This window comes from Xenopus laevis, chromosome 6L (assembly GCF_017654675.1).
Source record: "Xenopus laevis strain J_2021 chromosome 6L, Xenopus_laevis_v10.1, whole genome shotgun sequence".
NCBI classification, from domain to species: domain Eukaryota; kingdom Metazoa; phylum Chordata; class Amphibia; order Anura; family Pipidae; genus Xenopus; species Xenopus laevis.
In genome coordinates, this window is record NC_054381.1 from 7,192,338 (window position 1) to 7,206,696 (window position 14,359).

Below are 14,359 nucleotides of genomic sequence, written 5' to 3' on the forward strand. Positions count from 1 at the left end.
CACCGATGTAATTTAGCAGTTATTATAGTAAATCCTAAATATTTTAAACTTAGCAAGATGCAGCTAAAATACAGTAATAGTTTTGGCTTAGGCCTAGGCATAGGATGATCATAAATATGTGTATTATATTCAGTTAATTGATATCATATTTGGACTCTTCTTAGGTACAAGCAGAGATCAAGAAATCATGGAGCAGATGGACATTGGCTCTTGATTTTAAGAGAAAAGCTAGGAGTGGGAGCACCACCTACAGTTATGGACCAATGGTTTCCCACACTAGCATTACTAATGTAACCACACGGGGGACTTTAGCCCTGCATCTCAATACAAGACTTGTATCTACAGCCCTCAATGGCCACAGGAACTTGCCAGGTTATGTGAAAAATGGCTCTTTATCTGAAAACTCCATACCTTCCTCAGGACCAGATCAATATAACAAAGACGAGGAATATGTAAATGGCTCCGGACTGTATGACGGCGAAAGACCTACCACTGCAGTGGTAGAAGAAGAAAGAGAAACTGTAATGTAAATATAAAATAAATTCCATTGCATCTTGAAGTGGAAGGCAGTATCCCATAGAAGCAACCAGTTTGGTGGAACAATCTACCGGTTCTTTGTGGACCAAGAGATGGATGTGTGGTCTGCTTCCAATGAAGTGCTTCAGAAAAAAAAACATGGTTGGTTTCTTCTGAACAGCAAACTAGTTACATTTTATATTTCACATCTGTCCCACGAGAGCACTAAAGCACAGAATCACAATTCCCAAGTAATGATCTTCATTACAGACATGCATTCTAAGATGTTCCAGTTCATTCTTTTCAGTGACTCAAAGGTTTTATTGTTCTTCACAAAATTATTATTAGTCCTCTATGTTAGAGACCTATATGTAAATGGTTGTGATTTCTTTAAGGTTACAGAGCAGCACGTAAAGGACAATGTATAAATACAGCTCTTCTTGGTCAAACAAGACCTCTCGCTATCCCTGATGAATTTTCCTCAGAGAAGTATCTCTTATACCCGCAAAGCTACAAACCTCATTCCAAACTACCCAACACTGATGCAAACCAGAAATGTGTTCTTCCACCAAAATGATGCACATTTAAAACATGCACGGTGATTTGCTACGAGAGAAGCCAAGTGGCTTCACACCAGGTCCTCAGCTATGCAGCCACTGCTAAGCGAAAGAAGCCTATTTTGTAGGGCATTTCTGAATTGTTTATGGATTGCTTCATGGGAACAGTTAATCTGTACAGATTATTGATTCCTCCCTCAGGAAAAAAAAAAAATATTGCGAGAGAAAATATATATGTATAATATGGAGTTCAATTTGAAAACATTACTTATGTTTACATTACTCATATATTTTTAATATATGGAAAAATAGAAATTATAATGAATAATATATATATATATACGAACAATGAAATGTTAACTTTCTGGTAAGATATATGATATCAATGAAAGCACTTTCATGCATCAGAATCATCTGCAGTAAATAGTCTTTGGCATAACCATTTTCAAGTCTTGTTGTTTTACAACCCCGAGTAAGATGGAGTTATGTCCCCATATTCCCTGTTTCCACAAGAACCCTCAACCTTGTGCATAAAAGTGCTCTCTTAATTATGTTAACAATTTGAAATTTAAAACACTTATCATTAAATATCATAGTCTTCATTGTTAAATTCCTTGGTGGGTATAGCAACAGTTCTTAAGATCGGCTGGTAAAATACCAACCAGGTGGTTACCCATCTCTATCCATATTGTGTACTGGTAGGACCGATTATGAAGACAATTTGAATTGATAATTATTCAAGAGCTTAATGGCCTGATACAAGCGTTTCTTCCTCTTTAAAGCCCAGTACAGAGCGAGAATACAGAATCCTTTCAATTATATGAAACCATGGGTGTGCAGTGTTTAGAAGTCAGTGATGAGGTTTTAGCCAGAAAAAATGTTTTAAAAGTTCTAACAGTAAAATATTTTCCCTTTATGGAAGAAACATGTCCACTTGAAAGAGACATCAGCTTTAGATTTCTTAATTTTTTTGTTATGCCTGGATAAATTAAAATTTTCTATAAAGTTATAAGACAAATAGGATCATAAAGCATCACAGAAATGTATATTTTTGAAATGATATAGTTTGCACCAAGTCTAGAAACCAGCTGGCCATTTTTACTGTTTGCCTATTTCAAAGCATGTGTCATGCTACAGACCTGGCTTCAAACATTGCCATTTTTATTTTATGATCGATTGTTATATTAACCAAACAAAGTAAATGTAGGAAGTCTTCTATTCAGTGGTTCTCCTCTTAACTGCACTTTTTGTCCTGAAGAATATGTTCCCCTGGTAGAATATTTGGTTAAACTCTTCAAGTGGTGGGTCTAAAAGCAAACTGAACAGATCTTAGGGCCCAGTTTCTCATTATGTCTTTGGACACAGACAAACAATGCATTCCTATTTATGGAAGTGATCTTTTCGCTAGATTATTAATTTAAATATTGGCAAACCAGTCAATAAAGAAGTGAAGTGCATTACATATTTTTTCAATCTAGGTGTTTCATGTTTTTCCTATACTGTTTTATATACACCATGTGACACATAGGGGCAGATTTATCAAGGGTCGAATTTCAAGGGTTAAAAAACCATCGAATTCGACCCTCGAAGTAAAATTCTAAGGAGATCGAATAAAAATCGTTCCATTGAATGATAAAATGGTTCGATCGAACAATAAAATCGTTAGAATCGAATGATTTAAACAATTTTAAGTGATCGATCGAAGGATTTTTATTCAACCAAAAAATTAGATGTTCAAAGTACCCAAAAAAATACTTCGAATTTTTTTCCATTCGAATTATTCACTCAAGCTTAGTAAATCTGCCTCATATTGTACACACACTTAGGGGCCCATTCACTAAGCTCAAGTGAAGGAATAGAGGAAAATAGAGGAAAAATAGTTTGAATTTCGAATGTTTTTTTTGGCTACTTCAACCATCGAATTGGCTACTTCGACCTTCGACTACGACCTTCGACTTTGAACGATTCGAACTAAAAATCGTTCGAATATTTGACCATTTGATAATCGAAGTATTGTCTCTTTAAAAAAAACTTCGATCCCCTAGTTCGCCACCTAAAACCTACCGAGGCCAATGTTAGCCTATGGGGAAGGTCCCCATAGGCTTCACAAGATTTTTCTGATCGAAGTATAATCATTTGATCGAACGATTATTCCTTCGAATCGTTCGATTGAACGAATTGCGCTAAATCCTTCGACTTCAATATTCGAAGTCGAAGGATTTTAATTCGGCAGTCGAATATCGAGGGTTAATTAACCCTCCATATTCGACCCTAGGTAAATTTGCCCCTTACGCATGGTATCAGAGGAAAGGGCATGTAGCAATTAGATTATAGGAGGTTTGACTCTCATATCAGTATGGATTCTCCTTCTCTAATAAGGTTTTATATTGGTACACGTATTAGTAAGTAAGTCAGTAAAGATATTCAGTCATATCAACCTTTTCAAAAATTTTCTGACATGGATCTAGAGTAGACATTCCCAACCTGTAGGACTGCTTCTATTTCCTTGGAGAGCTATAAGTAGTGGTTGGTAGTTGGGTTGGGAGGACCCTGCCTGGTGGGTATTAATATTTATTTTTGTCCACAAAATTAGGAACCCTTTCTATTTTTATAATTATGTTTTTTTTAATAAGGCCTTCAAGGTAATATAGTAAAATGACTCATAACAACAAAGTAAGAAGAGGAAACCCTTTCTATTTTGATGGTAAAACCCCATGGGGGAAATTTACTTACCGCCGAAAATCTGCTAGCATTGCCTTCGCCGCACTTCGCCAGGCATAGATTCATCAAGGCTGCACAAATTCACAAAGATCCAAAGTTGCGCACAGGTTATCGAACACTTGCGAAGTTGTGATAGTACGATCAGCCATTCGAAGTTATGCTAGCAATTTGCATACGGCGCCAAATGTAAAAATGAATGGAGGTGTATGCTGCAGCGCACATTACACTACATAATCACAGGCAAAGTTAATAAAAGTATATAGGGGTGTTCTAATGCCCTACACATGTGCCCACAGTATAGTGAAGGTGCCATATGTTATAAAATGTAGGGGGGAAGGTGGGCAAACTAGAAAAAAAAATTATATTTTTTAGCCTATCACCCTATAAAAAGTAAAACACGCCAGCGTTTTTTTGGGACTGGTGAAGTCAATTCTGGCGAAAGAGGTAACGTTCATAAAAAAAAAAATTGTAAATTTGCGTAATTTCGCCCCTTCACCAGAGTGCAACTTCGCAAAGGCATTAGGCCACTGTTAGTAAATTGGCGAAGTGATCAAATGACGTCATGCTTGCGAATTTTCGCCGGTTAGTGAATTTGCCCCAAGTCTTCAACCCTCAGTAGATGCTACCTTGTGCCATTCATTTTCTTGGCAAAATAATTTGTTAGATACATTTTTCATGCATACAATATGTTTGTACGTATTCCAAATAACATAAAAGAAACTTTTGCTCTGTCATACTTATCTACCCCCTTACTTCGATGCAGGTTTACACTTCTTGTATTGGAAAAAATGTAGCTTGTGGTCATGGTATTAAAATGCAATATTACAGGTAGGGGGTTATTTGCTAAATTCCGGTGAGGCTTTTTGGGGCAAAATGTGAATTTGTGAGATTTATTAAAGCCCGATGCAGCAAAAAGGCAGAATCCAAATATCTCAGACCTGCCGAGGTTGTGTATAAGTCAGTCCCTATCCTATTTTGAAGTTTCTGTGGTCTGTGCTGGAATTAGCCCAAAAATCTGACCTTTTCAGGGTTTTCGGGGAAAAACTCGTACGATTTGGGTTTTTGCTCAATTTTATTTTGGTTTTTATAATAAATAAGGCCAAATCATGGATTCCAGTTTAGTCAGACTTTTTTTTTTAATCTAAAAAATCATAAAAATTCGGATTTTGATAAATAACCCCCTTAATCTGTGTATCTATAATCAAACTTCATTTTCATATGCACTAACATTTCTTTTGCAGCAATTGCCTGGGACATATCATTGCTACCATGTTGTTTACAATTATTCACCTTCTCTTTAAATTTACAATCAAATTGCGACGGCTCAGGTGCAAAAGCTTTTCAAAAAGAATTATGGCTGATATGGATAGGCCTAGTGGTGCTCCTCATATTAATTCCATCATCTATGTCTTGAGACCAAATAAAAGAAAATAATTTCATGGATGTTTAATGGCTGTGAATGATGACAGCAATGAAATTTGCCCAGTCTTAGGGATAATATATTGAGTTGTAATTGGGAGGTGCAACATGATCTAAAAACTTGCATTCTAAGTGTAAAAATGAGATTGAATTATTTAAATGGGTGGGGTAGAACTATGCGATTACTGCAGCTCTTTAAGTTGCCCCCTACCACTTTTCTACCTTCGCCATGAGAACATCTTCCACATACAGTCCTTGTCTAGCCAAACACTTGATTGACAAGCCAATAGTGCTGTGCTTGTTAGATCTAGTTAGTTCTGCCTCTGCAAATTCCTCATCGATTCTCACTTATGATAATTATATGGAACTATTTGAGTCAGCGTGTGCATTGATAGGTGTCTTTGGGTCTCAAATTTTTTAAAAAAATTACCCCAACAGTATGCTGTAGATTGCACCTACACAATATGAATCCAGCTTTGCGTATATACATATTCTTAATATGGCCATACATTCATAGAGCCTAGGTTGCCAAACAAATGGATCTTTGCCTGGTTTAGCTACAAATGTAGTGGGTAAAGCAGGCTGGTCTGATCATTTGGTGCATGGGCCAATGACTGGATCATGGGGGGTGCAATGGAGATCTGTAAGGAGAAGATTCCATCAGAACGGTTGACACATTGAATCCAAGAATTGAATAAAATATGCATCAATACACCCCAAAAGGTACAAAAAAAAAAAGACACTTTAGAAGCCAAATGAGGGGATGATCACTTAATGTAAAACTAATTTAGAAATTCAAGGGTCACTGACCTATATGAAAGTGCCAGTGCATCTGTAAGGCGGCAGCAATATAAGACAGACATCAAAGATCATTTGTCCTTCTAAATTCTTCAGAGTTCGCTCTTGTTCCTTTGCTGATTTCTGATTTGGAAATGGATGGTGAATGGGGAAGACTGGAGATGTAGCTAAGTTTTGCTTACTATGGTGGCCCAAAATGTGCTCATATGGACATGTAGGATGTTGAGATGGACAGTATGCATGATCTCAATGAGTTATTACAAGAGCAGCTGTTCAACACAAAGTTCTGCACACCACTTATTTGTAGACACCAATGCTTTAGAACCTCTGGCTGCTCCAGGCCCAATATGGTTCCCAAAAGAAGGGGAGAGGGTATACAAAATTTACTGTGGGAGATCACCCTACATCATTTATTATGAAGCATAAAACAAAGCACCTTAGACCACAGCAGATTCTTTGTGCCTTCTGCTCTTCTTGCACCACAACTAAATTCCTACAGTTTTAGTAGTAGTAGCAGCAGTAGTAGTACAGCTTTGAATGTTTTAGAATGGTTCCAGGTTAGCAGTATCATTTCTTAAGTTGTTGTTCCAGACCAGGCATTGACCAGACTGCAAGCAAAAACAGAAATACTGTAGGTCAATAGGGGAATCTAATAACTAGAACAACCTTACCTCCAGGTTTAGAAACCCATGGCAACCAAAGAGCAGGCAACAGTTATTGGCCTGCTGTTTGAAAGGAAACATCAGGTTTGTTGCTATGGGTTACTGGATCTGGAGCCTACTTCAGATGACATTTTGAAGTTTTTTTAGGTTACATAAGGAAGCAAAGCCTTCTAAGGGACATGATCTATCACAATTCTCTCATGTCCTCCAAAAAAGCTCTCATATACACCCGTGGCCTTTAAGCAAAACTGAATCAGCTTAAATCAACGTGCATATGGCAGTTTTTCCATCGGGTGAAAAAGGCATTTCACCTGGAGACCAATATCAGATCTTGGTGGGTGGGGAACAAGGGAGGTTTTATATTTTCATCATTTAATGGTTTTAAGTCGAAGATTACAACATATCAGTCATTTTGTAGAAAGACTGTACATGTCATGTTCTGTAAATATATAGCTAACCTAAATACCGTTATTATTATTGTTTCCTATAAAAATACTCCACTGATATATCTATGTGGCTGATATGTGAAAGGACAATTCACTTGTGTATATTATTCTGTCATTGATCAACAGCAATGTGTGAGAGCAAATACATAATAAATTGTGTCAATGTAAAACCTAATGATTCCAGTATCATAATAGGAACGGCTCCACTTGCATTCATATATTATATACACTGCAAATCCTTATACACAGAATCTGTACATTTACCGGATGCCTACATAGTAAATTCCAATGATTTTGTTGCAGTATTTCAATGTGAGTCAAGACGGTCCATCTCTTTTGAATATACAGTCCTTTTCTTATTTATAGTACCATGACAGCCCTCAAAGAACTGGATACGTTTTCATGTACAGAAAAACCGAGCCAACAAATGGTCACTTTTATTTCACATGTATATATATATATATTTGATGCTTGCGTTGCACACAACGTGTACAGAACGTTTGTTATTCAAGGATTATGAAGCCATTTTTAAATGTCTATTTATATATCTAAATCAATTTAAACTATTAAAAGCGTACTTTTACATTTTTAAAATCTCTCGATTCTTCTGTTTCAAGTGAAAGTTTGCTCATGTCGTTCACCTGTTCTACAGATTATTCTCTCTTGCTAGTGGCCTGGCATTTACAGATAGATGTGTTTCTTATGAATTGACTTCAAAACGAGAGATCTTATGGAATGACTCTTCGGGGCCGATTCACTAACTTCAAGTGAAGGATTCGAAGTTAAAAAACGTTGAATTTCGAAGTTGTTTTGGGCTACTTCGACCTTCGACTACGACTTCGAATCGAAGGAATCGAAGTAAAAATTGTTCCACTATTCGACCATTCGATAGTCGAAGTACCGTTCCTTTTAAAAAAACTTTGATCCCCTACTTTGCCATCGAAAAGCTATCAAACTCAATGTTAGCCTGTAGGGAAGGTCCCCATAGGCTTGGCTAACTTTTTTTGATCGAAGTATATTCCTACGTTGGATTAAAATCCTTCGAAGGATTTTATCGTTCGATCGAAGGAATTATCCTTCGATCGTTCGATCGAACTATCTGCACTAAATCCTTCAACTTCGATATTCGAATTCGAAGGATTTTAATTCCTAGGCGAATATCGATGGTTAATTAACCCTCGATATTCGACCCTTAGTGAATCGGCCCCTTCCTGTAGCAGTTTTTACTGTACTAGGTACCGACTCTTTTGGAACCAGACGGGTTGATTCCAGATAAAGAACGTATCCGATTTTCCCGCTTCAGTGTTTACCAAGAAAGATATACAGTAGCTTCCAGGACACCATTTTTGGGCTAACCCTCCTACTGATAGTGTTTTTGCAATCTTGCCATTATTCTTTTCTTGTTTTGCAAGAGCCACACTGTGTTTCAAAACAAACCTTTGGTCCATTCCGCCTGCTGTTGGCAGCTTAGAAATGCAAATGTGATAATTGAATTACACGTGTTGTTAGAAATTCTATGTGTTTGATGTCCTTCTCTGCAAGTCATTCACAGCCTTGGGCACGAAGCATCTCAGCAAGGCTACAAACACGGGGATGTGAATGCCTTGTAATTACACATCTTGGCACAATGCATTGCAGTCTTGTCCAAAAAACAAATGTTTATTTAATGGGATGAAATGTTTGCTCCTAAACACAAAGACTTAAATTGTTAAAAAAAAGAACAAAGTGAAGGAATCGTTTGCCATCATTTTCGCCATTTCAATGATAATATAGAGCAGACAGTATGGGGCAAATTTACTTATGGTCGATTATCGAGGGTTTATTAACCCTCGATATTCGACTGCCGAATGGACATCCTTCGACTTCGAATATCAAAGTTGAAGGATTTACCGCAATTCGTTCGATCGAACGATGGAACGAAAAATCGTTTGATGGAACGATTAAATCCTTCGATTTTTTTTTTTGTAACTTATATTTTATTTGCTTCACATAAGTGATACATCCATATAACATTTGTCACTTCCAGTCAACCAACAGCAGAGGAATAGCACACACAAAGACAGGCATGTCATACTGATTATATAGTGAACAGACAAAGGCAACATGGTCAACCCTAAGCTTAACCTGATTAAGGGGCAGGTGGAGGGTGGGGACCCTGTGGGGTGGAATTGGCCAGGCCACTCAGTACCCATATGTCCCAAGTCTTCGTGAACCGATCCATTGTATCGTTGATGTGAGCTATACCCAATTCAAAAGTACGATTTGCGTTCACCCTGTTAAGCACCTCGGTAAGACTCGGTGGAGTGATGCTCTTCCATTTAGACGAAATCGCCAGACGGGTGGCCGTCAAGATCTGATTGACTAAAGCCTGCCCACTTCTACGTAACCTGGGCAAAGGTTTGCCCAAAAGCAGGGTTACTGGGTCCATTGCAATGGGTCGCTTCAGCAATTGGCCTAACAGATTCGCCACCTCAGTCCAAAGCGGTTGAATTAATGGGCAATCCCAAAAAGTATGTATCATGGTCCCATGGGAACCACAGTTCCTCCAGCATAGAGGTGAGGATTGTTGGAATAACTTGTGCAGTCGTACAGGCGTATAATACCAGCAGGTCAATACTTTATATATCTGTTCCTTTTGACGAGCACAGACAACCACCCGTTTCGCATTGTCCCATATCAGAGGCCAGTCCTCAGCCGGTATCGGTTGTGGGAGAGCTTGGTCCCACTTGTCCATATAATTATGTCTAGGCTGTAAACCATCCGGGGAGACTGTCAGCAAGGTGTAAATTCTGGAGATGAGGCCTTTTTGGGGTAGACCATTAGCTGCAAGCATTTCGAAAGGCGTGGGAGAGTTAGCTTTGGCATATGAAATATATGGCGTGAGGAAATGGCAGAGTTGGAAGTACTCAAACCACTTAATGTCAGAAATCCTTCGATTTTAATCCATCGATCGAACGATTTTTCTTCGACCCAAAAAAGCTTAGAAAGGCTATGAGGACCTTCCCCATAGGCTAACATTGACTTCGGTAGGTTTTATGTGGCGAACTAGGGGGTCAAAGTTTTTTTTTAAAGAGACAGTACTTCAACTATCGAATGGTCGAATAGTCGAACGATTTTTAGTTCGAATCGTTTGATTCAAAGTCAAAGTCGTAGTCGAAGGGCAAAGTAGCCCATTCGATGGTCGAAGTAGCCAAAAAAAACATTCGAAATTCGAAGTTTTTTTTATTCTATTCCTTCACTCGAATTAAATAAATAGGCCCCTATGTGTGAGAAGCATACTGTGTACATTGGTTCTTTGTTGCTGGAGAACATCAGACACTTAGGGGCAAATTTACTTATGGTCGGATATCGAGGGTTAATTTACCCTCGATATTCGACTGCCGAATTGAAATCCTTCGACTTCGAATATCGAAGGATTTACTGCAAATAGTTTGATCGAACGATTAAATCCTTCGAATCGTTCAATTCGAAGGATTTTAATCCATCGATCGAACGATTTTTCTTCGACCTAAAAATTGTTCCAAAGCCCATGGGGACCTTCCCCATAGGCTAACATTGACTTTGGTAGGTTTTAAGTGGCGAACTAGGGGGTCAAAGATTTTTTTTAACAGTACTTCGACTATCGAATGGTCGAATACTCTAACCATTTTTAGTTCGAATCGTCGAAGTAGCCAAAATAAAATCATTTGAAATTCGACGTTTTTTTTATTCTATTCCTTCCCTCGAACTAAGTAATTACCTTTGGATATGTGTCCCTACTGGATCCCATTACTCTCCAACCATAGCATCTTCTTCCAGTAGGGTGTATCCCTGGCTGTTAAAGTAGGGTATTTATTTGTTTGTTTGTTTCCTAAAGTGGGTCGATGACAATGTTGGATATACTGCAGTATTGAACTTGATGGACTTTTGTCTTTTTTAAAGTCCAAACTATACAAGCAATCTAGCCAATGAGCCAAAAAAAAAATGGATGTTTAGCACTAAAGAGCTGCTTGGTCATTGTACCATCTAAAGAAGGAGGGATGTACTCTCCTAAAAAGATTTGCAGTAACCAGGGATCGGCCAAGCTAACCGGACACCCTAGGCTACCTGGCTACCACATCGCCCCTAGGGGTGGACCAAGGTGACAAGAGGGGAGAGAGGCAGCAGGAGACTCTTAAAAAAGTTCCGGCCCATCGCCCACCAAATGTTGCACCCTAGGCAGGTGTCTCGTCAGTATACCACAAGTTTCAGCCCTGGTAATAATCATTTTACCCCTGCAGAGTTCAGTTGAGACCTGGTGCTCCAACCCAGACTGTGCTTGAAACACAGGCAGTGACTAGTGATAAGTGTAAATCTGTCCCTTTTCACCAAAAAATATGCAAAACAGCTAAAACGTATAAAATGCAGTGAAGTCAATGGGTGTTTATTTTTCGGTGACTTTTTCTATGCAAAATGCATTGAAGTCAATAGGGGACAAATTTATCAAGGGTCGAATTTCAAGTTGATGGGATTTTATTTAAACTCCCATCACCTCGAAAATTTGAATAAAAAGACCAACCTAAATTTATTAAAAAAAACTAAATTTTTTAACTTCGGGTGAATAGGCTGTTTTCAATTGTTCGATTCGAATTCGGATCGTATTCGATCGAATTCGAATCAAAGTATTTTCCAAAAAAAACTTTGATGACTCCAAATGACTCCAAGTAGGTTCTAGGAGGTCCCCCATAGGCTAAAACGGCAATTCGTCAGGTTTTAGATGGTGAATAGTTGAAGCCGAATTTTTAAAGAAAAAGTACATGATAAATTTTGATATTCAAATTTTCACATTTTTTTCAAATTCGATTAGAATTTGGACTAATCCCTAGTTGAAGTACACTAAAATTACCTCGAAATTCGAATTTAAAAGTTTGAATGTTCACTTCAACCCTTGATAAATCTGTCCCTAGGTGTTTTTTCTGCAGCAACTTTATTATATTGGAATGAAAGGGCCTTTTTTTTAAAAAATGTTAAATTTCACCGCAAATTCATTCCTGATGAAAAATCTGCTCATCAAACACTATTTTTGTATTTCATCCCACAGGAGCTGCCTGTGTCAGTACCCCAGTAAGGCAACATTGGTAGGGTAGTGGTTGTATGTAAGGGATGTTATTGTAAAGGTATTAATCGAAAATCCATTTTATGTAATATTTTCTTCTGCTGATTGGGCACATACAACTAAGCTCTTTTAATGTTCAATTGTATGTAAGACATGTTGTTTGCTATGTAATTTATTCCCTACAGACCTATTTAAACTTCAGTGGCTGCTTCCATGGATATGTAGCACATTAAAGATTTTTTTTTATCAGCCCAGGGTAATAGAACATTATTTTTCTGGAGTTGCCGGTCCTTTAAGAAGTGTGTGTTTTTTTTTTCTTTGAAAGAGTAAGCGAGTGTTTGAATTTTACAACTGCAGTGCCATTGGCTGGTAATAAGCACTTGCTTGTTTGAAAAGCACATCTACAAAGTGTGGTTTACTAATTTAGATCACTCCGGTGACACAAGGACGCTGAGTCCAACTCAATATAACTGAACAAATATGGCTCTTGGTTGGTTTTCAGGGGAAACATTTCATTTTCCAAACTGTAGTTGGTTAGAAAATAGTAAGCTGCATTGAGAGGGCTACTTTTTATTTCTCTCTCCTTTTCACTTCTATTTAGTCATGAATCACAAAGCAAACAGAAAGTGTCCACCTGCATCTGCAGATTGTTCTGCCTGAGGTTTTTCAGGGGGACTTTGAGTATTATTTTTGCAAGAAATTCTACAAGAGCATCACAATTGAAGATTTAGAAAGGGTCAAATTGAAAACTCAGATTTTTAAATTTGAATTTCAAGTTTATTTTAATAGTTCGACTAGGGTTTAGTCCAAATTCGATTTGAGTTTTAAAAAAAATAGAAATTAGAATTTTGAAATTTATCATGCACTGTCCCTTTAAGAATTTCAAATTCAACTATTCGCCATCTAAAACCTGCAGAGTTGGTGTTTTAATCTATGCGGGACCTCCTACAATCAATTTGGAGTTGTTTAGTGGACTTTTGAAAAAAAAACAACACATTTTTTGGGTGAAAAAACTCGAGAGGCAAAGAAAAACATTTGAAGCCTCTCCAATTTGCCTCAGAGGGGGCATGTAGGTTTGCATGTTGAAATCTCTAGAAATGATCTATGAACTTTGTACATGTTGAGCTCTGTAAGTTATTGCTTTACTTACTGCTAAGCCATTCCAGTATAACTAGATTCAAAGAAAAAAACTATAATTGGCTTAAAGGGATACTGTCATGGGAAAACGTGTTTTTTCCAAAACAAATCAGTTAATAGTGCTCCTCCAGCAGACTTGTGCACTGAAATCACTTTCTCAAAAGAGCAAACAGGTTTTTTACATTTAATTTTGAAATCTGATATGGGGATAGACATATTGTCAGTTTCCCAGCTACCCCCACTCATGTGACTTGTGCTCTGATAAACTTCAGTCACTCTTTACTGCTGTACGGCAAGTTGGAGTAATATCACCCCCTCCCCTTCCCCCCCCAACAGCCTAACAACAGAACAATGGGAAGGTAACCAGATAGCAGCTCCCTAACACAAGATAACAGCTGCCTGGAACAACACTCAATAGTAAAATCCAGGTCCCACTGAGACACATTCAGTTACATAGAGTAGGAGAAACAACAGCCTGCCAGAAAGCAGTTCCATCCTAAAGTGCTGGCTCTTTCTGAAAGCACATGACCAGGCAAAATGACCTGAGATGCACCTACACACCAATATTACAACTAAATACACTTGCTGGTTCAGGAATTACATTTTATATAGTAGAGTGAATTATTTGCAGTGTAAACAGTGTCATTTAGAAATAAACTACACCATAAAAATCATGACAGAATTCCTTTAAGTTTGCTTGCCTATAATAAGGGTCTTTCTCAAATGCACAATGTTTAATGCTTGATGTTTATGTCTATTATCATTGTGATAAATGAGTAAAAAACAGCAGCACTCTGGTAATATTTGCAAAAAGTGGAAAAACGTTTTATTACGTACAATGTTTTGGGCCTCAACCAAGACCTTTTGACACTTTTCCACTTTTTTGCAAATATTACCAGAGTGCTGCTGTTTTTTACTGATTTGTATTATTTTACCCTGACAGAGGGTACAACTTGCACCTGGGGCTGCCAAGAGCCATTTTCGACTGTTCACCACATTCTATTTACATTGTGATGTTCTAGGTCCCAG

At 37.8% G+C, this 14,359-nt stretch overlaps 1 protein-coding gene across 1 annotated transcript in view; it reads left to right on the forward strand.

The window, feature by feature from the left end:
• Positions 1 to 2,625, forward strand: part of pth1r.L (parathyroid hormone 1 receptor L homeolog) — a 205,213-nt gene extending 202,588 nt beyond the window's left edge. Inside the window, exon 13 of the mRNA XM_018267030.2 lies at positions 165 to 2,625. Within this exon, the coding sequence (XP_018122519.1) occupies positions 165 to 530 (366 nt within the window). The 3' untranslated portion in view covers positions 531 to 2,625. The remainder of the gene's footprint in view (positions 1 to 164) is intronic.
• The last annotated feature ends 11,734 nt before the right edge of the window (positions 2,626 to 14,359 follow it).